The following is a 25,349-nucleotide window of genomic DNA, read 5'->3' as shown; positions in this document are numbered from 1 at the left end:
GTATTTTGTCAAATGCTTTTTCTGCATCAATTGAGAGGACCATATGGTTCTTCTCCCTCCTCTTATTACTGTGTTCTATCACATTTATTGATTTGTGAATGTTGAACCTCTCTTGCATCCCAGGGATAAATCCCACTTGGTCGTGGTGGATGATCCTTTTCATGTATTGCTGGATCCTATTAGCTAGGATTTTGTTGAGGATTTTGGAATCCATACTCATCAGGGATATGGGTCTGAAATTCTCCTTTTTGATGGGGTCTTTGCCTGGTTTGGGGATTAAGGTAATGCTGGCCTCATAGAATGAGTTTGGAAGTTTACCTTCTGTTTCTATTTTTTGAAACAGCTTCAGGAAAATAGGTATTATTTCTTCTTTGAATGTTTGGTAGAATTCCCCCGGGAATCCATCAGGCCCTGGACTCTTGTTTTTTGTGAGGTTTTTGGATCACTGCTTCAATCTCATTACTGGTTATTGGCCTATTCAGGTTGTCAATTTCTTCCTGTTTCAGTCTTGGCAGCTTATAGGTTTCCAGGAAGGCCTCCATTTCATCCAGATTGCTCAGTATATTGGCATATAGTTGTTGATAATAATTTCTAAGAATTGTTTCTATTTCCTTGGTGTTAGTCATGATCTCTCCCCTTTCATTCATAAGTTTATTAATTTGGGTCCTTTCTCTTTTCTTTTGGATAAGTCTGGCCAGTGGTTTATTGATCTTATTAATTCTTTCAAAGAACCAACTTCTAGTTTCGTTGATCTGATCTACTGTGTTTCTGGTTTCTAATTCATTGATTTCTGCTCTAATTTTAATTATTTCTCTTGTAATGCATGGCTTAGGCCTCATTTGTTGCTTTTTCTCTAGTTCTTTAAGGTGTAGAGTTAGTTGGTGAATTCGGGATTTTTCTATTTTTTTGAATGAGGCTTGGGTGGCTATGTATTTCCCCCTTAGGACCGACTTTGCAGTATCCCATAGGTTTTGGACCGATGTGTTTTCATTCTCATTGATTTCCATGAGTTGTTTAAGTTATTTGATTTCCTGGTTGACCCAAACATTCTTGAGCAGAGTGGTCTTTAGCTTCCAAGTGTTTGAACTTCTGCCAGAGTTTTTCTTGTGATTGAGTTCCAGTTTTAGAGCATTGTGGTCTGAGAATATGCAGGGAATAATCTCAATCTTTGGTATCAGTTGAGACCTGATTTGTGACCCAGAATATGGTCTATTCTGGAGAAAGTTTCATGTGCGCTCAAGAAGAATGAGTATTCTGTTGTTTTAGGGTGGAATGTTCTGTAAATATCTATAAGGTCCATCTGGTCCAGTGTATCATTCAAAGCTCTTGTTTTCTTGTTGATTTTCTGCTAAGATGATCTGTCCGTTGCTGAGAGTGGAATATTAAGGTCTCCTACAATTAACATATTGTTTCCAATATGACTCTTTATTTTGGTGAACAGTTGGCTTATATAGATTGCTGCTCCCATGTTGGGGGCATAGATATTTACAATTGTTAGATCTTCTTGTTGGATAGACCCTTTAAGAATGATATAGTGTCCTGGGGCACCTGAGTGGCTTAGTCATTAAGCGTCTGCCTTCGGCTCGGGTCATGGTCCCAGGGTCCTCGGATTAAGCCCCACATCAGGGTCCCTTCTCAGCAGGAAGCGTGCTTCTCCCTCTCCCACTCCCCCAACTTGTGTTCCCTATCTTGCTGTCTCTCTCTCTGTTAAATAAATAAAAAATCTTAAAAAAAAAAAGAATGATAAAGTGTTCTTCTGTGTCTCTAAGTACAGACTTTAGTTTAAAATCTAATTTGTCTGATATAAGAATTGCTACCCCAGCTTTCTTTTGAGGTCCGCTGGCATGGAAGATAGATCTCCATCCCTTCACTTTCAGTCTGGATGTATCTTTAGGTTCAAAATGAGTCTCTTGTAGACAGCATATGGATGGGACCTGTCTTTTTATCCAATCTCAACCCTGTGCCGTTTTATGGGAGTGTTTAGGCCATTCACATTGAGAGTGATTATTGAAAGATATGAATTAATTGCCATCATGTTGCCTGTGAAGACGTTGTTTTTATAGATTGTCCCTGTAAATTTCTGTTGTATATCACTCTTGGGGTCTTTCTCCTTTTATAGAACCCCGCTTAATATTTCTTGTAGGGCTGGCTTAGTGGTCACATATTCTTTCAGCTTCTGCTGATGGTGGAAGCTCTGTATCTCTCCATCCATTCTAAATGAAAGCCTTGCCGGATAAAGTATTCTTGGCTGCATGTTCTTCTCATTTAGTACCCTGAATATGTCTTGCCAGGCCTTTCAGGCTTGCCAGGTCTCTGTGGATAGGTCTGACGTTATTCTGATATTCCTCCCTCTGTACATAAGGAATCTCTCCCCCCTAACTGCCCTTAAGATGGTTTCCTTGGTTCTAAGATTTGCAAGTTTTACTATTACATGCCGGAGTGTTGGCCTGTTTTCCTTGATCTTGGGAGGGGTCCTCTCTCCTCTAGGACTTGAGTGTTTGTTTCATTCTCCAGATTAGGGAAGTTCTCAGCTACGATTTGCTCAAATACATCTTCTAGTCCTCTTTCTCTGTCCACTCCCTCCGGGATTCCAATAATTCTGACATTGGAACTCTTCATGGTGTCACTTATTTCTCTGATTCTATTTTCATGGATTCTGAGTTGTTTTTTCCTGGCCTCCTCTTTTCCCTTTTTATCTATTATATTGTCTTCCAGGTCGCTTATCCTCTCTTCTGTCTCAGTTACCCTAGCTGTTAGATTATCTAGATTGGATTGGATCTCACTGATAGCATTTTTAAGTTCTGCCAATTCACCTTTTATTTCTGCCCTTAGAGACTCTATGTTGCCATTAATTGATTTCTCCATTCTAGCCATTGTCTTCACAATTGCTAGCCTGAATTCCATCTCCAACATCTTGGTTATATCTGCATCCATTTGTAAATCTGCAGCATAAGTCATAATCTCTGATTCTTTTCTGTTTCAGGGGCTCCTCCCCCTAGTCATTCTGTTGATGGGTGTTTGAGGGAATGTATAGAGTCCAAATTATTGATCAGAACCCAAGCAAGATGCACCTGTTTTCTTGGGACCTTAGGGTTGCTGGCCTCTTGTTTTCCCAGCCTATCTTCTCTGGGACGGGCCTGCCATGCTGTTACTCAGGCAACCATGTTTGGTCGGAGTTGCCCTGCACCCCTGTGGTGGAGGATGGGCTCAGTGGGAATCAGTCTTTGGGGCTTTTGTTCTCTGGCGGCTTTCCCTGGCGGCTTTCCACGTCTCTTCCACGAGTCAGAGCAGAAGAGACCATTTCCAACCCTCTGCCTCAGAGCAGAGAGACTGCAGTCTGTTCTTCAGTGAGCCCTGCAGGCTACACTGTCTCCGTTTCTGTCCATGCTGCTATAAACTGCAGCGTCCTGGGTTGTGCGCCCCTCTGCAGTGCTCCCAGTGCTGCCTCCAGGTCGGGGCATGTCTGTGCCCTTTGTGCTTCTAAAACCGCCAGCCCCTCCCAATTCGCGCATATGACTCCACCAGTTCGGTTTCCAACCGGGGGGCTGCAGTTCGGGTGCACCCGACTCCGATGCTCCGGGTTTCCATTCCGAGGACTGTAGTTCACCCGCGTGACCCCGGTGCTCCAGGTTTCTGTCCCCGGGGTTGCAGTTTGCGTGTGCGTGACCCCGCAGCTCTGGGTTTCCGTCCCTGGGTCTGCCCTAAAATCCTTTCCCCAATGCTACCGGTCTGCAAGTCTGTGCCCGTCTGCATCGCGCGAGGCGGTCACTCACCGGCGGTGTGAGATCCCCATGGCCAGGCACCCTCCCGCTGCCGTTTATCCTCCAATATCTGCCCGCAGAATCACGGCTCTCCGCTTCGTACTTCAAAACCAACTGCCTGCGATATTCTGTTTGTAGAGATCCAGATCTTCTTACATCTCAGGCTGGTTTCATGGGTGCTCAGAGTGGTCTGGTAGATATCCAGCTCAATTCTAGGGACCAGCTGAAATAGGGTCCCCTACTCCTCCACCATCTTTACCCCCGACCAAACCACATCTTCTTTATCCACTCATCTGTTGAAGAACATCTTGGCTCCTTCCACATTTTGGCTATTGTGGATATTGCTGCTATGAACATTGGGGTACATGTGCTCCTTTTCACTACATCTGTATCTTTGGGGTTAAGTACCCAATAATGTGATTGCTGGGTCATAGGGGAGCTCTATTTTTAACTTCTTGAGGAACCGCCATGGTTTTTTTTGAGAGTGGCTCAACCCGCTTGCATTCCCACCAACAGTGACATCCTCTATCTCCACATCCTTGCCAACATTTGTTGTTCCCTGTCTTGTAAATTTTAGACATTCTGATTGGTGTCAGTTGGTATCTCATTGTGGTTTTGATTTGTATTTCCTTGATGGCAAGTGATGTGGAGCATCTTTTAATGTCTCTTAGCTATTTGTATGTCTTCCTTAGAAAAGTGTCTGTTCATGACTTCTGCCCATTTCATGACTGGATTATTTGTTTTTTAGGTGTTGGGTTTGAGATGTTCTTTATAAATCTTGGATATCAGCCCTTTATCTGTTATGTCATTTGCAAATATCTTCTCCCATTCCATGGGTTGCCTCTTAGTTGTGTTGACTGTTTCATTTGCTGTGCAGAAGTTTTTATCTTGATAAAGTCCCAATAGTTCATTTTTGTTTTTGCTTCCCTTGCCTTTGAGACGTGTATTGCAAGAAGTTGCTGTGGCCGATGTTGAGGAGATGATTGCCTGTGTTCTTCTCTAGAATTTTGATGGATTCCTGTCTCACATTGAGGTCTTTCATCCATTTTGAGTTTATCTTTGTGTATGGTATAAGAGAACGGACATGTTTCATTCTTCTGCATGAGGCTGTCCAATTTTCCCAGCACCATTTATTGAAGAGAATGTCTTTTTTTCCATTGGATATTCTTCCCTGCTTTGTCAAAAATTAGTTGACCATAGAGTTGAGGGTCCATTTCTGGGTTCTCTATTCTTATCCACTGATCTATGTGTCTGTTTTTGTGCCACTACCATGCTGTCTTGATGATCATAGCTTTGTAATATAACTTGAAATCAGGCATTGTGATGCCCCTAGCTTTATTTTTCTTTTTCAACATTCCCCTGGCAATTCGAGGTCATTTCTGGCTCCATACAAATGCTAGGATTGTTTCCTCCAGGTCTGTGAAAAAATGGTGATGGTATTTTGATAGGGATTGCATTGAAAGTGTAGATTGCTCTGGGCAGCATAGACCTTTTCCCAATGTTTATTCTTCCAATCCATGAGCATGGAATGTTTTCCCATCTTTTTGTGTCTTCCCCAGTTTCTTCCATAACTCTTCTGTAGTTTCTATAGTAAAGATCCTTTACCTCTTTGGTTAGGTTTGTTCTTAGGTATCTTATGGTTTTTGATTCTATTATAAAAGGAATCGATTCCTTAGTTTACCTTTCTTCAGTCACATTGTTAATGTATAGAAATGCAACTGATTTCTGTGCATTGAGTTTATATCCAGCCATGTTGCTGAATTGTTGTATGAGTTCTAGCAATTTTGAGGTGGAGTTTTTTGGGTTCTCCACATAAAGTATCATGTCATCTGCAGAGTGAGAGTTTGACTTCTTTGCCAATTTGAAAGCCTTTTATTTCTTTTTATTGTCTGATTGCTTAAGTTAGGACATCTAGTACTATGTTGAGCAGTAGTGGTAAGAGTGGGCATCCCTGTCGTGTTCCTGACCTTAAGGGAAAAGCTCTCAGTTTTTCCCCATTGAGAATGATATTTGCTGTGGGCTTTTCATTGATGCCTTTTATGATATTGAGGTATGTTCCCTCTATCCCTATATTTTGAAGAGTTTTAATCAGGAAAGGATGCTGTATTTTGTCAAATGCTTTTTCTGTATCAATTGAGAGGATCACATGGCTCTTGTTTCCTCTTTTGTTAATGGGATCTATCTCGTTGATTGATTTGTGAATGTCGAACCACCCTTGCATCCCAGGAATAAATCCCACCTGGTTGTGGTGAATAATCCTTTTAATGTACTGTTGGATCCTATTGGCTAGGATCTTGTTGATTATTTTCACATCTATGTTCATCAGGGATATTGGTCTCTAATTCTCTTTTCTGATGGGGTCTTTCTCTGGTTTGGGGATCAGGATAATTCTGACCTCATAGAATGAGCCTGTAAGCTTTTCTTCTATTTCTATTTTTTGGAACAACTTCAGTAGTATGATTTCTTCTTTAAATGTTTGGTAGAGGGTGGGAGGATGGGTTTGCCTGGTGGTGGGTATTGAGGAGGACACATTCTGCATGGAGCACTGGGTGTTATGCACAAACAATGAATCATGGAACACTACATCTAAAACTAATGATGTAATGTATGGGGATTAACATAAGAATAAATATTTTTTTTTAATTTAAAAAAATAAAAAATAAAAAATAAATGTTTGGTAGAATTCCCCTGAGAAGCCATCTGGCCCTGGACTCTTGTTTTTTGGGAGTTTGTTGATTACTGCTTCAATTTCGTTACTAGTTATGGTCTATTCAGTTTGTCTTTTTTTTCCTGTTTCAGTTCCTGGTAGTTAATATGTGTCCAGGATTGCATCCATTTCTTCCAGATTGCCTAGTTTTTTGTCCTATAGCTGTTGGTAATAAGTTCTAATAATTATTTCTATTTCCTTGGTATTAGTTGTGATCTCTCCACTTTCATTCATGATTTTATTAATTTGGGTCTTTTCTATTTTCTTTTGGATAAGTCTGGCCATTGGTTTATCAATCTTATTGTTTCAAGGAAACAGCTTCCAGTTTCGTTTTTCTGTTCTACTGTTCTTCTAGTTTCTATTTTATTGATTTCTGGTCTAATCTTTATTATTTCTCTTCTGCTTGTTTTAAGCTTTATCTGCTGTTCTTTCTCCAGAGCCCTTAGGTGTAAGGATAACTTGTGCATTTGGAATTTTTCCAATTTTTTGAAAGAGGCTTGGATGGCTATGTACTTCCCTCTAAGGACCGCCTTTGCAGTATCCCATAGGTTCTGAACCAATGTGTTTTCATTCTCATTGGTTTCCATCAACTGTTTAACTTCCTCTTTAATTTCCTGTTTGACCCATTCATTCTTTAGCATGATGCTTTTTAACCTCCAAGTGTTTGTATTCCTTCCAAAGTTTTCCTTGTGAGTGAGTTCCAGTTTCAATGCATTGTGGTCTGAAAATATGCAGGGAATAATCTCAATCTTTTGATATTTGTTGAGACCTGATTTGTGACCCAATATGTGAGCTATTCTGGAGAAAGTTCTGTGTGTACCTGAGAGGAATGAGTATTCTGTTGTTTTAGGATAGAATGTACTGTATATATCTATGAAGTCCAACTGTCCCAATGTATGCTTGAAAGCTCTTGGTTCTTTGTTACTCTTCTGCCTGGGTGACCTGTCCATTGCTGAGTGGAGTGTTGAAGTCTCCTAGTATTAATGTATTATTATAAATTTGATTCTTTATTTTGGTTAATAGTTGGTTTATGTAGTTGGCTGCTCCCATGTTGGGGGCATAGATATTTACAATTGTTATATTTTCTTGTTGGATAAGCCCTTTAAGTACAATATAGTGTCCCTCTACATCTCTTACTACAGTCTTTGGTTTAAAATCTAATTTGTCTGATATATGGATTCCTACACCAGCTTTCTTTGGAGGTCTGTTGGCATGATAAATTGTTCTCCATCTCCTCACTTTCAACCTGGAGGTGTCTTTAGGTTCAAAATGAGTCTCTTATAGACAGCATATAGATTGGTCCTGCTTTTTTATCTGATCTGAAACCCTATGCCATTTGATGGGAGCATTCAGCCCGTTCATGTTGAGAGTAACTATTAAAAGATATAAATTTAGGGGCACCTGGGTGGCTCAGTTGGTTAAGCTACTGCCTTCAGCTCGGGTCATGATCCCGGAGTCCCGGGATCGAGTCCCGCGTCGGGCTCCCTGCTCAGCGGGGAGTCTGCTTCTCCCTCTGACCCTCCTCCCTCTCATGCTCTCTGTCTCTCATTCTCTCTCTTGCAAATAAATAAAATCTTAAAAAAAAAATTAAAAAAAAGATATAAATTTAGTGCCATCATACTGCCTGTAAAGTCCTTGTTTCTGTAGATTGTCTCTGTAAATTTCTGGTCTATATTACTCTTCGGGTCTTTCTTCTTTTATAGAATCCCCATTAATATTTCTTGCAGGGATGGCTTGGTGGTCACATATTCTTTCAGTTTCTGACTGTCCTGGAAACTCTTTATCTCTCCTTCCATTCTGAATGACAGCCTTGCTGGATAAAGTATTCTTGGCTGCATGTTTTTCTCATTTAGTACCCTGAATATGTCTTAGCAGCCCTTTCTGGTTTGCCAGATCTTTATGGATATGTCTGATGTTATTCTGATGTTCCTCCCTCCATACTTAAGAAATCTCTTACCTTTAGCCCCTCTCCAGATAGGCTCCTTTGCTCTAAGATTTGCAAGTTTCTCTGTTATATGCCAGGGTGTTGGTCTGTTTTTATTGATTTGGGAGGGGTCCTCTCTGCCTCTTGGACATGAATGCTTGTTTCCTTCCCCAGATTAGGGAAGTTCTCAGTAATGATTTGCTCAAATAGACCTTCTAGCCCTCTCTCTCTCCACCCACTTTGAGATCCCGATAATTTGGACATTGGTTTGTTTCAAGACATTATTAAATTCTTGAAGCCTTTCTTCATGGGCCATTAGTTGTCTTTCTCTCTTTTCCTCAACTTCCTTTCCATCAGCCTGTCCTCTAGATCACTTATTCTCTCTTCTGCTTCATTTACCCTAGCTATTAGAGCATCTAATTTAGACTGCATCTCATTCATAGCATTTTTAAGTTCAGCCTGATTAGATCTCATTTCCACGCTTAGAGATTCTGTATTTTCATTTATGCTTTTTTCAAGCCCAGCTATTAACTTTGTGTTTGCTATCCTGAATTCTATCTCTGACATCTTGCTTATATCCATATCAATTAGCTCTGTTGCAGAGAACACTGCCTCTGGTTCTTTCCTTTATTATGAGTTCCTCCTTCTAATCATTCTGCCTAGGGGAGGATGGGTGAGCGAATGAACAGATTCCAAAATATCAACCAAGAACCAAGCAAAATTCAACCTAGAAAAAATCTGGAGTGGTTGGAAGCCACCACAGAAAAGCAAATAAACCCAACATGAACCAAAACAATAAAAAAGGAGGGGGAGACTATAATCTCACAGGGTGGACAAAGCAAGGTGATCTTTTTCCTGATTGGATTTTGGTTGTGTGTTAGAGAATACTACATCCCAAAATTGCAAGGAAAGCAATGTTCATATATATATATATATATATGGTAAAGTGAAAAAAGGACTAGAGTGAGGCATAAATCTATAAAATGTAGATGTGAGGGGAAAAAAAGTTAAAAAGCAACTTAAAAACATAAGTTGGGGGGTGCCTGGGTGGCTCAGTTGGTTAAGCATCTGCCTTTGGCTCAGGTCATGATCCCAGGGTCCTGGTATCTAGCCCCACATTGGGCTTCCTGCTCAGTGGAGAGCCTGCTTCTCCCTCCCCCTCTGCTACTCCCTCTGCTTGTACTCTTTCCCTCCCTCTGTCTCTCTCTCTCTCTGTCTGTGTCAAGCAAGTGAATAAAGTCTTTTAAAAAATAAAAACATAAAAGCATAAGTTGGTGAAATAAGAATATAGTCGCAATGGGAAAAAGATAAAAAAAAAAGAAATGTAAAATTTTAGACTGAAGGATAAACGATTCAGGAGGAAACACCTGGAGATCAATATATATTGTTTTCCTTTGGCTCTGGAGTTTTACAGTCCTGTGAGATATATAAGCTTGTCATTCACCTGTTCTTCCAGTCTGTCTTCTAGGTGAGAGACCTGCTGTTTTGCCTGTCAGGTGTCTTGCCTGGGTGGAGTTGCCCCACCCCTTGTCAGGGGAATGGGCTTAAGGTTAGCCGGTCCTCTATGTGGCTTTTGTTCCCTGGTGGCATTCTGCACCTTTTCAGAGGGTCAAAGCAAAAATAGCTGTGCTGGGATCTCTGGCCCAGAGCTGCAAGATTGTGGTCCCCCTTCTTCAGTAAACCCTCCAGGTCAAACCATCTCCACTTCTGTGTTCACCAAACTCGCAGACTCTCATGGTTTGCCCCCACTGCAATTCTCCCAGGAGGACTCCCTGGGGCCCACAAATGACACTTCGCTTTGTGCCTTTGCAACTGTGAGCTGTTATGGGTTCGCCTGTGCACCCTGCTCCACTGTTCCCAGGTCACGGCTGGGTGCCATCCTACTGTTCTTTCTGGGGCCACCACCACCCTGAGAGTTGTTGCTCAGTCATGGGCTCAGCCATTTCGTCACTCCCAGGGGATGTTAAATGGCCCACACATTCCAGTCCTTTTCAGGGTGCTCAGGAAGACAGCAGTCTCCCTACTCACCTGGCTTGCAGTTTATAGCCACTGGAGCTGGGAGTCCTTCCTGGGCTCACTGACCATCACCAGTTTCCCCACTCCACTGCTTGGGCACTCTATTGGATCAGGCACCCCCATTTTTCTGTGTCTCCTGGGAGCCTGAGACCACAATGATGCACCTAGAATTCTGCTCTTTTCATCCCCTGTGCCTCTTTCAGAAAAGGATGTCTCTCACTGGAGCAGATTTCTAAGGGTTCTGATTTTGTGCTCTGGTGTTATATCACTTTCCAGTAGCCAGCTTATGGAGGCTCCCTCTCCCGTCCCTTTATCTTCCAATATTTCCCAAAGATTCATGGCTTTTCACTTCCTACCTTGCAAAAAGCAGTCATTTTTCTGCTTGTAGAGTTCCTGATATATCTTCTTACATCTCAGGCTGAATTTGTGTATGTTCAGAATGTTTTCATAGATATCCAGCTAAATGTAAGGGACCAGATGAAACGAGGTCCCCTACTCTGCTGCCATCTTGCCTCCCCTTTTTTCTTTTTTTTTTAAATTTAAATTCAGTTAGCCAACATATAGTATATCATGAGTTTCAGATGCAGTGTACAATAATTCATCAGTTGTGTATAACAGCTGTTATTATTATTGTCCAAAAACAAATAGCCAGTCAAGGGCAGAACCCAGATTTATACCCAGGTCTGAATCTAAACTTGTGTTCCTTTAGTAATATTGCTCTGCTTAATACAGAAATGGGTTGTAGGGTGAGCACTGCCACAAACTGGCTCTGTGACTTAGTGTGATATACTGTATCACTTTGAATCTTATTAGTTTCTCATCTGTAAATTGGGATAAGGATAGGTAAAGTTCAGATTGCTCTGCATGTAATCTAGAAGAGGAAAATGGAAGTCTAGATAGGAGGGGCTTTAAATAATTGGCCAATACAAGTCAGTTTCATCCTCTGCAAGACAGTTGAATAGGTATACCAAGAACCCTCAATATGTTTATGCTCTTTAGTCTGGGCAACCCCACTCAGGCAGTGTGGAATAGTGGGTAGTATTAGAGAGCCCTGCATTCAAATGCCAACATCCCATTTACTAGTTCTGTGGTCTTGGGCAAGTTACTACCCAGAATCTCAATTTCTTTTTTTCTTTTTTTTTTTTTTTTTTTTTACAAATGGGGTAATAACACCCATCGTTTTTACCCTTTTCTAAGGTAACAATATAATAACATGAAAAGAGGTTTTGAATAAAGGAAGAAAAATCTCTCCCATTGTCCTATCTACCTAACACAATTCTCTTCGTGGTTCTGTGCCACTGAGGGTCACCTCTTAAGGCAGGAGCCAGAGGAGAGAGAGACTAAAGACAGAAACAGGCTAAAGTGAGACCAGGGTCTAGGGTGTAGAGCAAGAGCACCCATGGGATGGGCTGGAGCAAAGGTGAAAGCCAGATACTGATGCAGAAGAAAAGAAATGCCAAATCTGAGTGATGGGTAACAGCTAGGCAGTACCTGAAAACCAGAGAGTACAGAAAGCCAGTGGGAGGACAACAATGTGCTCTAGAGGGGCCTCCTTCCAAAGCTTTGTGGCTCTTTCATTTAGGCAGGCTTCAAATGGTCTTAAAAGTCTTTGAAACTGTGCCAGTATATTTTGTGCATATATATTTTGAAAAATGCAACCTAAGGGTATATACTTTTTCATTGAGTATCATATCTTCAACATTTTCCATGTCACAAGTCTTCATAGTGATTCCTTTTAATGGCTTCCTAAATATTGCAATTTTGCTCATAGTCCAGAATGAACATTCCTGTGTGTTAACTTTTTGTTTCCCTTAATTATGTCCTTAGAATAAATTCACAGGTGTGAGATTACTGAACCAGAGAGTATACAACTAGGATTTAACAGCCAGATGCAGGTTTTATTTTTTAGGAAAAGAAATAAGCTATAGTTCTTCCATTACTCTTCCTCTTCTGGAACCAAGGAGTGGACCCTGTAGAGTTGTGCTGTCCAATTAACCACATGTGATGGTTTAAAGTTAAATTAATTAAAATTTTTTAAAAATCAAAATTCAGTTCTTCAGCTGCACTAGCCACATTTCAACTACCCAGTAGCTACATGTGCCTAGTGTATGGGAAAGTATAGGTATAGAAAATTTCCATCATTGTAGAAAATTTAATGGACAGTGCTCCTTTAAGAGTTTATCAAAGGTCATGGTTGGCATCTTGGGTGGGAATTATTTGTGGTGTGGGACTTTCCTGTGCATTGAGAGGCTATTTAGCATCTCTGACCCATGTCCACTACATACCAGTCGTGCTCTCTCTTGAATCAGTCTAATAGCAAAAACCTCCACATCTGCAAATGTCCCATAAGGAAATAAAATTATCCCCTTTTGATATCCACTGAGCTTCAGTCTTAGAATAAAGGATCTTCTACTTTTGGGGGGATGGCTTCAGGTTGGATCTGCCTGGAGAAAGAAAAGCTTAGAAAGATGGCTTAGAAAAATAACCTTGGCTCAGAGCCTAAATCTCTACTTCATTCCCATTTCCCTCCCTTTTCCTGCTGGTCTGTTTCTTGCTTTTCGGTAATTGTAGGAACAAGACCATGCAGATGGAGAAGATCAAGGCACGTTTGAAAGCTGAGTTTGAGGCCCTTGAATCAGAGGAGAGGCACCTGAAGGAATACAAGCAGGAGATGGACCTGCTGCTACAGGAGAAGATGGCCCATGTGGAGGAACTCCGACTGATCCATGCTGATATCAATGTGGTACGTGGCTGGCTTCCCAAAGCCTACCTATGGGCCCTTTGAAGACTAGACAGTAGTGAGTACTGTGGCCTCTCTTGAGATGTGGCTGTGGCCAACTTGGGGAAGTAAGCATCAGGCTGTGGTGGAATGGAAGAATCCAAGAGTTCTGAGATCTAGCTCTGGTACTGTCACTGATTGACTATATATCACCGGACAAGTCCCTTTTTCTCCTGGGCCTCATTTTCTCTCTCTTTACTATGACAGGGATTCAGTCACCTCAGAGCACTGATGTGCTCTCATCCTGGGAGTCTGGGAGTTGAGAGCTAGCCTTGGGGTAAAGCAGAGCAGACAGCTGCCTCTGGGGTCTAGCTCAAAGGGCTCTAAAACTTCCAAGTAGGCTAAACGATCCTTGCCAGTCTACTAAAGTGTAGCTCCCTTTATAGAGTCTCTCTTTTGGAGATACTTGGAACAGGGTAAATGAACTGCCTGCTAAGTTGATAAGTTTCCCAATTTTTGGAGTTATTCAAGGAGAGCCTGAATGATCACCTGTCTGGGCTGCAGTATTGATGCACCAGGAGGAAAGTTGGAGGTGCTGACTTACAAAGTCCTTTCAATCCTTAGAGCCTAGGACAGTGAGAAACATTTTTTAAAAAATTACATTTGAAGGAGTTGTTTCTATTTTTGGGAAACTCATTTCCATGACAATACTTATTTCCTGATATTGCAAAGCCTAGGATCTTAAAAGAAATAGGAATGTGATTTAGACAGTAGGTACTTGGTATTTTCTGTGTCACAAGATCACAGGATTCCAGGGTTTCATGAGCTGCTGCCAGCTAACAAAGGATACAAAGCCAATACAAATAACAAAATATTAGCCACAGAGGGACTGAGAATCTAAGCCAGTGGATGTCTAACTTAAACTTGAATAAAAGTCACCTGAAGAGGTTCTTAAAACAGATTATTGGACTCTACACCAGAATTTCTGATTTTTATATGTCTGGGGCCATGCCTGAGAATTTGCATTCCTAATGAGTTTCCGGGTGATGCTAATGATGCTGATCTGGTGACTACATTTTGAAAACCACTGATCTAAGAGAAAAGCCACCAGCCTTGGAAGCTTAATCCCCGAGTCTTTGTCTATGCTTTGCCCCTAAGAAGTATTTCTCTGGGGAAGTTTCTTAAGTTTCTTCTTTCTGAGTCTCAATTCTCTGATCTGTAAAATGGTGGGGTGGACTAAATGAACTCTAAGGGCCATTCTAGCTTTAAGGTGCTATATTTGAATAATAACTACCATTTATTGAACCTTTTCTCTGTGGTAGCCCTTGTACTGAGAGCTTTATATGAATTCAATCACTGAAAATTCATAAGATTATATGAGGTAGGAACTATTATCACCATCATAAAGATGAAAAAAAAACTGAGGCTTGACAAGAGTCACATAGAATACATGAGGACTTGGCCATAGATTGGTCTGGATCTGGAGCCTGGGTTATTTTATCCACTTAGCTTTGCAGAGAATGATGGTGTCTTCTCTGTACCTACCTCACTCTGTGTTCCAGATGGAAAACACCATCAAACAATCTGAGAATGACTTAAATAAGTTGCTAGAGTCTACTCGGCGGCTACATGATGAGTATAAGCCACTGAAGGAACATGTGGATGCCCTACGTATGACTCTAGGCCTGCAGAGGCTCCCTGACCTATGTGAAGAGGAGGAGAAGCTCTCCTTGGAGTAAGCTGCCTATTCCCTGTCCCTGCAACATACACACAACACACACAACACACACACACATACAGAGGCGCATACACACACATAAAGCCTGGTTTAAAAGTCATAGTACCCAGTCCTAGCTTCAGGCCTGTCAGTAACTGACTCATTGTATGACTTTGGGCAAGTCTCTGTGTATCAAAATAAGGATGGTTAGACTAGTATTACCAGCTAGTTTTTAAAATTCTCTGTGCAATTTTGATAACATAAGACTGTGTCTATGACCATGTGTGTGTGTGTGTATGTGTGTGTGTGTGTGTGTGTGTGACTCTTAAGAGGTCACTTCCCAAGTCAAGATCTAGCAGGGGTGTCTAGAAACCTTTGAAAACATAGAAGGCTGGGCTTTCATGGTCTCCAGGGGCTAGCCTGGAACTTCATCTTAAGACCCAGAATTAAGAACTACACTCACCTTACAGAGAGAGTTCAGTTCAGTAGAAGGAAGCACACTTCCTTAAAGTAGAACAGGTTGCCTGTGGAAGTGGTGAGCTTCATATTCCTAGAAGTATGTCAACAGAGGCCTGAGGACACTTAATGGGAATATTGCAAGGGTACATGGGAGGAACAGCAGGCAAATGCCCTTTAAGGACTTTGCTAGCCCTGGGAGTCTTGATTTTCTGGGTGTGTCAGAGCCAAGGAGGAGGAGGATTACCCTTCCCAGCAGACAGTGGCCCAGGTACCCAAGGAGAAGAACCTTGTGCTGGGGAGGGTACAGGAACTTTCTATAGTGAGCCACAGCTCAACCCCTTTGGTCCTGTGTCATGGAGTCTTTAAGAGGGGCAAGGTTCTCCTTGCTTTCAGAATGATCCAGCTAATGTCTTTCATCTCCAAAGTTACTTTGAGAAGCAGAAAGCAGAGTGGCAGACGGAGCCTCAGGAGCCCCCCATCCCTGAGTCTCTGGCCGCTGCCGCTGCTGCTGCCCAGCAACTCCAAGTGGCTAGAAAGCAGGACACTCGGCAGACAGCCACCTTTAGGCAGCAGCCCCCACCTATGAAGGTAAGTGAGCTGGGTAGGGGTTGTGGAGGAAGCAAGGTATCTTCAAGCAGCCCCATGGAAGTCTAGGACTGGGGCTTTGTAGTTACCTATTTGTGCCTTTCTAAAACAGACTTTGTTTGGGACACAGAGGAAGGGTTGGTGTATATGTGCTATAGCAGACCAGCTGATTTTATTGTTTTATATTCCCCGAGGGGCTACAATGCAGGAAGGTTGGCAGATTCTGCTAAAGCATAATTTTAAAAAGTTAGAAACAAGACATGTGCAAATATATAGTGAGCATGTGTTGTTAATGAGGGAGTCAGCAGGATTACAAAACTGGTTCCAAAAGCATTTGAGAAACAGATAACTATATAGTAAGAAAAGGAAAGGAATGCTGAAATAAGTTTGCAAAATTAAATACAGAACTGATTGATGTCCTACAGGGCAATAAACTGTAACCTTTGTGATTATCTTTTCCTTGGAACAGAAATAATCTGCATCTCTACTGGATAACAACCATTTGTAGCTGATTAGCATAAATAACAGTTTGGGCCCTAATCAATAGTAAATAGTCAAACAAAGGGACATTCTCCTAGAGCAGGGGTCAGCAAACTAGAACCCACAGGCCATGTCTGACTTGCTTGTAAATAAAGTTTTACTGGTAAACACACATGCTTTTTTGTTTATGTATTATCTGTAACTTCTTTCATGTAGAACAATTATATTTGAGTAGTTGCAACTAACATCATGTAACCTGAAAAGTCTAAAATATTTACTCTTTTGGCATTTGTAGAGAACGTTTACTGATACCTATCCTAAAGAATTAAATAATCCTTAATAGAGCCTGTTGGACTATGCTCCAATATAATGTTAAAATGATATGCAATTCTCATTTTGCCTTATTTCCAAATTCTGGATATTTTTCCTCAATAACCCTCTTTGACCCTCATCCCCTTATAGCCTTTACTTCCCTTACATCTGGCACTGATCTCTCTACTTGTTGAGAAGTACTAGTAACCTCTTCCTGTTGGGAAATCACAATTGCTTTCTGGACCCTTGGGGATCAGAAGGCTGAACCATAGGCTAGAAGAATCTGATCACTAACTTTCTTTGTCCTGTGTCCTCCCACCAGGCCTGCTTGTCATGTCATCAGCAAATTCATCGGAATGCACCTATATGCCCTCTGTGCAAAGCCAAGAGTCGGTCCCGGAACCCCAAAAAGCCAAAACGGAAGCAGGATGAATGAAGAGATGGAGAACCCATGGAGCCCTGCTACTCATAACCTCTCCCCTTGGCCAGAGTGATTAATGTCCTGATTTGAAACCACCCTACCCCACCTCTACTGAATTTCCTATTTAATGTGATGGAAGCACAACCCCTCTCACTTTGCTCTTATTTCTTTCTTCTCTTGGGGTTTCTGACTTAAGAAGAGATATGGTTCAGGTGCTAATGACAGTGTATCTGATGATCCCTTCTCTCCCACTCATATTTCAACCCCTGCCCTTGTTTGAAGCTGAAGGAAGGGCACAAGGCCCAGATGTGATTCTCTGCCTCTTGTGTCTGATGCCTGGGGCCTAAGGGCTGAGGGCTGGAGGAGGCCCTTGTTTCAGGTGAAGGCTCCAGTGTGCCCCTTCTCTGTACTTTTGCCTTAGGCTCTGAAGGGACAACAGTCTTCTTGCTGGACTTTCCAGTAAACTTGGTGTATATATCTTCCCCATGTGCCCCTTCATTTCATCTCATCTAAGCAAGGGCCAGAGGTAAGTTGGACAAGCCCACCTTTTTATCTTCATTTGGGAGGCCTGGCTGTTATGGAGTTCACTCCCATGCCAGTCTCCCAGATATGCTAAAGTTCTCAGGTACAGGTTGTGTGTCTAGAGATCCTGAGATCGCCATAACTCTCATTTTTCAAATCAGTGGCAGAAGTTCCCCACAGTGAAATCAGAGACCCACATCCACTCCACAAATCCTAAATAACTTGCTGCCTAAATCATTGGGCTCTACTGTAGGGGCTACCTTAGGATGAGAGGAGCCCCAGGCTGACATCTGTGTTGCCAAGTGTCCAAAACCATTTTTGTTCAAAACCATTATTCTGGCACTTACTCAATGATATATCTTAGGAGTTAGAGGCGTGAGTTGAGAGTCAAGTGAATGCCAACCATTTTACATATGTAAGAGTGTGGGACTTCCCCTCCATTCATCTCTCCCTCTCTTGGGTCCACCCTCTTCTATAAGGTAGCCTCAGCTCAGGTCAGCTGCTGGCCACCCCCTTTCCTATAGATTCTGTTGATCGCCTTCCCTTACAGAAGAAAAGGCACTGGACTCCCCAGGCCCTACAGTTCTCCTCTCTACCAAAATCAGATCTCTAGTCAAGTCACTCTTAGACTTAAAGGACAGAGATGGGGGTTGGCTTTAGATCCAAGTCTCAGTCCCTGGTTGGGAAAGGGGATATTTTCCTTTCTTTTCTTAACTGTAGTTTTAATTTGCCACAGTGTTTTTTATTCATAATATAAAAAGTTCCTCTGCTCTTTGAAAGTGAGAGTGTTATGTCTGTACAAATTCTTTTAAATAAACATTTGTTCATTGGAGTGAATGCTGATGAGTGCCTATAAGTACCAAGTAATAGAAAAGATATAGTGATTTTTCCCCTTCTGGGTAGCTCTTCACTTTTATTCACTCAACCCTACAAATGAGGAAACCAAACATACCAGTGCACAGTAATTTATTATTATTATAATTGCCATTTATTCAGTAATTACTCTGTGCCAGGTCTCTGCAGGATGCTTTATGTACATGATTGTATTTGATTTTCAAAACAATCTTTCAAGCTAAGTATTTTTATTACATTTTCCAAAAAGGTAAAACAAAGCTCAGAGAAATTAACTTTCCCAGAGTTAAATAACTGGTAAGAGAAATTTCAAGATTTGAATCCAGATTTGGTTCTTGAGCCCATTTTTTTCTACTTTTCTCTACGATCATTTTTTTTTTTTTCTTTAAGCCTTTCTCCCTTTTGGGATGGTTTGATGATGGAGTAGTTGAAGTAACTCTAAACTAGAAATTAGGGACTAGGAATCCAGTGACTGATGCAGGAATACAAAGGCCTAGTTCCCTATAGAAATACTATAGGGAAGAACAGTGAAAGACCATCCTAGTTTCAGAGCTCTCTATAGGGTGGACTGAGGTTTCCATTAAGACTGCATTGCGGTTCATCAGCACCCTCTGCTCAACCCTGCCTCCTCTAATGCTTCTCCTCTACAGGTGTTAATCCCAAGACCTCCCTAATTAACATCCTGTACATTAAATAGTCCCAGTGCTTCCCAGTAACCCAATAGCTCACAAAAATGCCTCTGTGCCTCAGTGTCCTCATCTGGAAAATGGGGAAAATAATAATACCCTCTTCTGAGGCTATTTTAAGCAATGCTAGGTACATAGTTAAGCACTCAATAAGTGTTAATTTCCTTCAAGTAGATTGAATGACTGGTCAAAGAAATACTATTTTTCTTACCTGATATTACTTCATCACCCCAGACTTTGTTCATCTACAAGCCTGCTTTTCAGGTGGCCCAGGCTCATTGTGGGCAAAGGGAGGACACTCAGCTGTGTGACTTGGGGTATATCTTAACCTGTATAGGCCTCAGTAGGTCCCTGTAAGTATATGAGGAGTGGTTATTGCTCTGCATCCTTGCACACTGGAGGTCAGATTCGTCAATTCTAAACATCAATTGTAGCACCACTAACTAGATCAGCCATTTCCCAGAGACACTCCTGAATGGGAAGGAACAATCATGTGTTGAGCACCTACACCTGCTAACCACTGGGTGGAGTGCTACTACCTCATTTAGTTTCTTTGGTTCATTTATCTATTGTTGTGAAACAAACCACCCCAAAACTTAGTGGCTTAAAACAACAATTTATTTGCTCATGACCTGCAATTTGTACAAGATTTGCTGGGAATAGCTTATTTATATTCCATGTGGTGTTGCCTCAGACAGCTTGGCAAGGTCTAGAGGATCCATGATGTCTGCACTCTCATATCTGGCACCTCAGCTGGGCTGCCTGGGCTTCCCACCTCCTTTGTTAGTATTTTATCCTCCACAGCCTCTCCTCCACTTGGCCTCTCATCTGAGTAGTCAGATATTTTTTACATGATGACAGGCTTCCAAAGGGTAAAAAACAAAGCCTGTTGTGGCATAAGACCAGAAGTGATATAGCAACACTGCTGCTGTACTCTAATTGGTCTAAACAAGTCACACAGCTAGCCCAGATTTAAGAAGTGGGGAATATCCTAATGGGAAGGGCTACATGCTTGTCAGAGATGGGAGGAATTGTTGGCCATATTTGCAGACAATCTACCACATTTTCGAACAACCTTGCAAGGAAGGTGCTATTTGTGCCCATTTTATAAATGATAAAACTGTGACTCAAAGAGGTAAAGTAATTGCCCAACAGCTAAGAAAAAGGCACAGCCAGGAGTCAGACCCAGGTCCCTTTTCCTCTAAGACTGTGTTCCTTCTGCCTAACTACACTGCTGACAGGAAGTCTGAGACCTGCTTAAAGGAAAAGAAGGAAAGAGAAGGAATAAAAATAGAGTGAAATAAGAAGACAATGGGGATGTACAAGTTTGGAGACATCTGAGTGGCTCAATCGGTTAAGCGTCTGCCTTCAGCTCAGGTCATGATCCCAGAGTCCTGGGATTAAGTACCACATCAGACTCCCTGCTCCCTCTACCCTTCCCCCCTGCTCATGATCTCTCTCTCTCTCTCTCTCACTCTCAGATAAATAAATAAAATCTTTTAAAAAAAGAAAAAAAAAGAGAAAAGATTGAGGAGGAGGAGAGTAAAGGAAGTTAACTGCACTGGTAAAATCATTTACACTTCAAGCACCTTTTCAATATTCTCATTTGATGCTTATGTTAATACCCTGTACTGTTAGTCCTGCATGTATTATTATCATTCACATTTTAAAGATGAGACCCAGAGAGGGGAACTGACTTCATCAAAGGCACAAAGCAAGTTAAGAGCAACTAGAGCCATAACTAGAACTCACGTCTTCCAATCTTGTAATAACCCAGTCTGGGTACCTCTTTACATTTTTGACACAGTGGGGATGAATTTATTTTTAATCTGAAGATTTATGTTTTCCTTCCATATTTCATTTTTTTTAATTTCAAGATTTTACTTAAATTCAAGTTAATTAACATAGAGTGTAGTGTTAGTTTCAGGGATAGAATTTAGTGATTTATCACTTGCGTATAATACCCAATGCTCATTACAAGTGCCCTCCTTAATGCCTATCACCCATTTACTACATCCCCTGACCCATGACCCCTCCAGCAACCATGAGTTTCTTCCTTATTCCTAGGAGTCTCTTATGATTTGCCTCCCTCTCTAATTTTATCTTATTTTATTTTTCCTTCCTTTCCCCTATTTTGATCTGTTTTGTTTCTTAAATTCCACATATGAGTGAAATCATATGGTATTTGTCTTTCTCTGACTTATTTTGATTAGCATAATACACTCTAGTTCCATTCATGTCATTACAAATGGCAAGATTTCCTTCTTTTTATGGCTGACTAATATTCCATCATATATATACCACATCTTCTTTATCCATTCAACCGTTGGTGGATATTTGTGCTGTTTCCATATTTTGGCTACTGTGGATAGTGCTGCTATAAACATTGTGGTGCATTTGCCTCTTTGAATCACTATTTTTGTATCCTTTGGATAAATACCAGGGAGTGCAACTTGTGGGTCATACAGTAGTTCCAATTTACCTTTCTGAGGAACCTCCATACTGTTTTCCAGAGTGGCTGCACCAGTTTGCATTCCTCCCAACAGTGTACGAGTGTTCTCCATTCCCACATCTTTGCCAACATCTGTTTTTTCCTCAGTTGTTAATTTTAACTATTCTTTTTTTAAAATATAAATTATTTAAATTCAATTTAGCTAATGTATACTGTATTCTTGGTTTCAGGGGTAGAATTTAGTGATTCTTCAGATGCCTATAACACCCAGGGTTTGTTACATCAACGCCCTCCTTAATGCCCATCACCAGTTATGCCTTCCCCCCACCAATCTCTCCTCCAGCAACCCTCAGTCTGTTTCCTAGTGTTCAGCATCTCTTAACAGTTTGCCTTCCTCTCTATTTTCATCTTATTTTTCCTTCCTTTCCCCTGTGTTAATCTGTTTTGTTTCTGAAATTTCACATGAGTGAAATCATGTGGTATTTGTCTTTCTCTGACTGACTTATTTCGTTTAGCATAATACCCTCTACTTCCACTGATGTCCATGCAAATGGCAAGATTTCATTTTTTGATGGCTGAGCAACATTCCAGATAGATAGATAGATAGATAGATAGATAGATAGATAGATAGATAGATAATAGATAGATAGATAGATAGATGATAGATAGATAGATAGATAGATAGATAGATAGATAGATGATAGATATGCAACATCTTCTTTATCCATTCATCTGTCAATAGACAACTGGGCAATTTCCATATTTTGGCTATTGTGGACATTGCTGCTATAAACACTGGGGGGGGGCAGGTGCCCCTTTGAATTACTATGATTTTATCATTTGGATAAATACCTAGTACTGCGGTTGCTGGGTCGTGGTATAGCTCTATTTTTAACTTTTTGAAGAACATCTATACTGTTTTACAAAGTGGCTGTACCAGTTTATATTCCCAAAAAAAAAAACTGTAAGAGGGATCCCCTTTCTCCCCATCTTCATCAACATCTGTTGTTTCCTGAGTTCTTAACTTTAGCAATTCTGATAGGTGTGAGGTGGTATCTCGTTGTGGTTTTGACTTGGATTTCCCTGATGCGGAGAGATATTGACCATTTTTTCATGTGTCGGCCATTTGTATGTCTTCTTTGGAAAAATGTCTGTTCATGTCTTCTGCCCATTTTTTGACTGGATTATTTGTTTTTGGGGTGTTGAGTTTCATAAATTCTTTACAGATCTTGGATAATATCTCTTTATCTGATATATCATTTGTAAATACCTTCTCCTATTCCATAGGTTGCCTTTTAGTTTTGTTGATTGTTTCTTTGCTGTGCAAAAGCTTTTTATTTAGATGAAGTCCCAATAGTTCATTTTTCCTTTTGTTTCTCTCAAATTTTGAGACATGTCTAGCAAAAAATTGCTCCCGTGGAGGTCAAAGAGGTTGCTGCCCATGTTCTCCTCTAGGATTTTGATGGATTACTGTCTCACATTTAATTCTTTAATCCATTTTGAGTTTATTTTGCTGTACAGTGTACAATGGTCTAGTTTCATTCTTCTGTGTGTGGCTGTCTAATTTTCACAGCACCATTTGTTGAAGAGACTGTCCTTTTTCCATTGGATATTCTTTCCTGCTTTCTCAAAGATTAGTTGACCATAGAGTTCAGGGTCCATGTCTGGGTTATCAATTATATTCCATTAATCTATGGGTCAGTATTTATCCCAGTACCATACACTCTTTATGATTAAAGCTTTGATACACAGCTTGAAGTGGGGAATTCTGATGCGTACAGCTTTGGTTTTCCTTTTCAACATTACTTTTCTTATTCAGAGTCTTTTCTGTTTCAATACAAATTATATGATTGTTTATTCCAGCTCTGTGAAAAATGATGATGGTATTTTGATAGAGGTTTTTTTATTTAAATTCAATTAGCCAACATATAATACATCATTATAGTTTTTATATAATGTTCAATGATTCATCAGTTGCATGAAACACCCAGTGCTCATAACCTCACCTGCCCTCTTAACACCCATCACCCAGTGACCCCATTCTGCCACCCAACTCCATTTACACAACCCTCAATTTTTTTCCCAGAGTCAAGAGTCTCCCATCGTTTGTTTCCCTCTCTGATTTTTCCCATTCAGTATTCCCTCCCTTCCCCTATTGTCCTCGGCACTATTCCTTATATTCAACATATGAGTGAAACCATATGATAATTGCCTTTCTCTGCTTGACTCAGCATAATACCCTCCAGTTCCATTCATGGAGATGCAAATTGTAGGTATTCATCCTTTCTGATGACTGAGTAATATTCCATTGTATATATGAACCACAGCTTCTTTATCTATTCATCTGTCAAAGGACATCTTGGCTCCTTCCACAATTTGGCTATTGTGGACATTGGTGCTATGAACATTGAGGTGCATGTGCCCCTTCTTTTCACTACATCTGTATCTTTGCGGTAAATACCCAGTAGTGCAATTGCTGGGTCCTAGGGTAGCTCTATTTTTAAATTATTGAGGAACCTCCACACTGTTTTCCAGACTGGCTGTGCCAGCTTGCATTCCCCTTAACAGTGTAAGAGAGTTCCCCTTTCTCCAGATCCTCAGCAACATTTGTTGTTCCCTGTCTTGTTAATTTTAGCCACTCTAACTGGTGTAAGGTGGTATCTCATTGTGGTTTTGATTTGTATTTCCCTGATGGCAGGTGGTGTGGAACATTTTTTCATGTGTCTGTTGGCCATTTATATTCTTCTTTGGAGAACTGTCTGTTCATGTCTTCTGCCAATTTCATGACTGGATTATTTGGTTTGGGTGTTGAGTTTGAGACGTTCTTTATAAATCTTGAATATCAGCCCTTTATCTGTTATGTCATTTGCAAATATCTTCTCCAGTTCCATAAGTTGCCTTTAAGTTTTGTTGACTGTTTCCTTTGCTCTGTAGAAGTTTTTTATCTTTTTTCAAATTTTATCTTATGTTATGTTACTCACCATACAATACATCATTAGTTTTTGATGTGGTGATCCACGATCCATTATTTTCGTACAACACCCAGTGCTCCATGCACTACGTGCCCTCCTCAATACCGATCACAGGGCCAACCAATTCCCCCTCCCCCTCCCCTCTAAAACCCTGTTTGTTTCTCAGATGCTATAGTCTCTCATGGTTCACCTCTCCCTCCAATTTCCACCACCCCATTTTTCCCTTCCTTCTCCTAATGTCCTCCATGCTATTCCTTATATTCCACAAATAAGTGAAACCATATGATAAATGACTTTCTCTGCTTCACTTATTTCACTTAGCATAATCTCCTCTAGTCCCATCCATGTTGATGTAAAAGTTGGGTATTCATCCTTTCTCATGGCTTTCTGATGGCTGAGTAATATTCCATTGTATATATGGACCACATTTTCTTGATCCATTCATCTGTTGAAGGGCGTCTTGGCTCTTTCCACAGTTTGGCTATTGCAGACATTGCTGCTATGGACATTGGGGTGCATATGGCCCTTGTTTTCACTACATCTGTGTCTTTGGGGTATATACCCAGGAGTGCAATTGCTGGGTCATAGGGTAGCTCTATTTTTAAATTTTTGAGGCACCTCCACACTGTTTTCCAAAGTGGCTGTACCAACTTGCATTCCCACCAACAGTGTAAGAGGGTTCCCCTTTCTCCACAACCTCTCCAACATTTGTTGTTTCTTTCCCTTTCCATTTTCCCCATGCTAACTGGTGTGAGGTGGTATCT

General features: G+C 41.0%; 1 protein-coding gene across 4 annotated transcripts in view; it reads left to right on the top strand.

Moving 5' to 3' along the window:
• Positions 1-18,455, top strand: part of ZC4H2 (zinc finger C4H2-type containing) — a 60,437-nt gene extending 41,982 nt beyond the window's left edge. For 3 of the 4 annotated variants that reach the window (XM_045878924.3, XM_045878934.3, XM_054508246.2), the window contains 4 exons: positions 12,980-13,151; positions 14,690-14,862; positions 15,729-15,891; positions 17,003-18,455. In XM_045878924.3, coding sequence (XP_045734880.1) covers positions 12,980-13,151; positions 14,690-14,862; positions 15,729-15,891; positions 17,003-17,116 — 622 coding nt within the window. In that variant the 3' untranslated portion in view covers positions 17,117-18,455. The remainder of the gene's footprint in view (positions 1-12,979; positions 13,152-14,689; positions 14,863-15,728; positions 15,892-17,002) is intronic. The other variant, XM_064574144.1, reaches the window with a different exon arrangement.
• The last annotated feature ends 6,894 nt before the right edge of the window (positions 18,456-25,349 follow it).

This window comes from Mirounga angustirostris, unplaced genomic scaffold (genome assembly GCF_029215605.1).
Source record: "Mirounga angustirostris isolate CCGP_5_RB_7025 unplaced genomic scaffold, mMirAng1.0.hap1 SCAF_11, whole genome shotgun sequence".
Taxonomy (NCBI): Eukaryota; Metazoa; Chordata; class Mammalia; order Carnivora; family Phocidae; genus Mirounga; species Mirounga angustirostris.
This window is presented reverse-complemented; position numbering and strand designations above follow the sequence as displayed.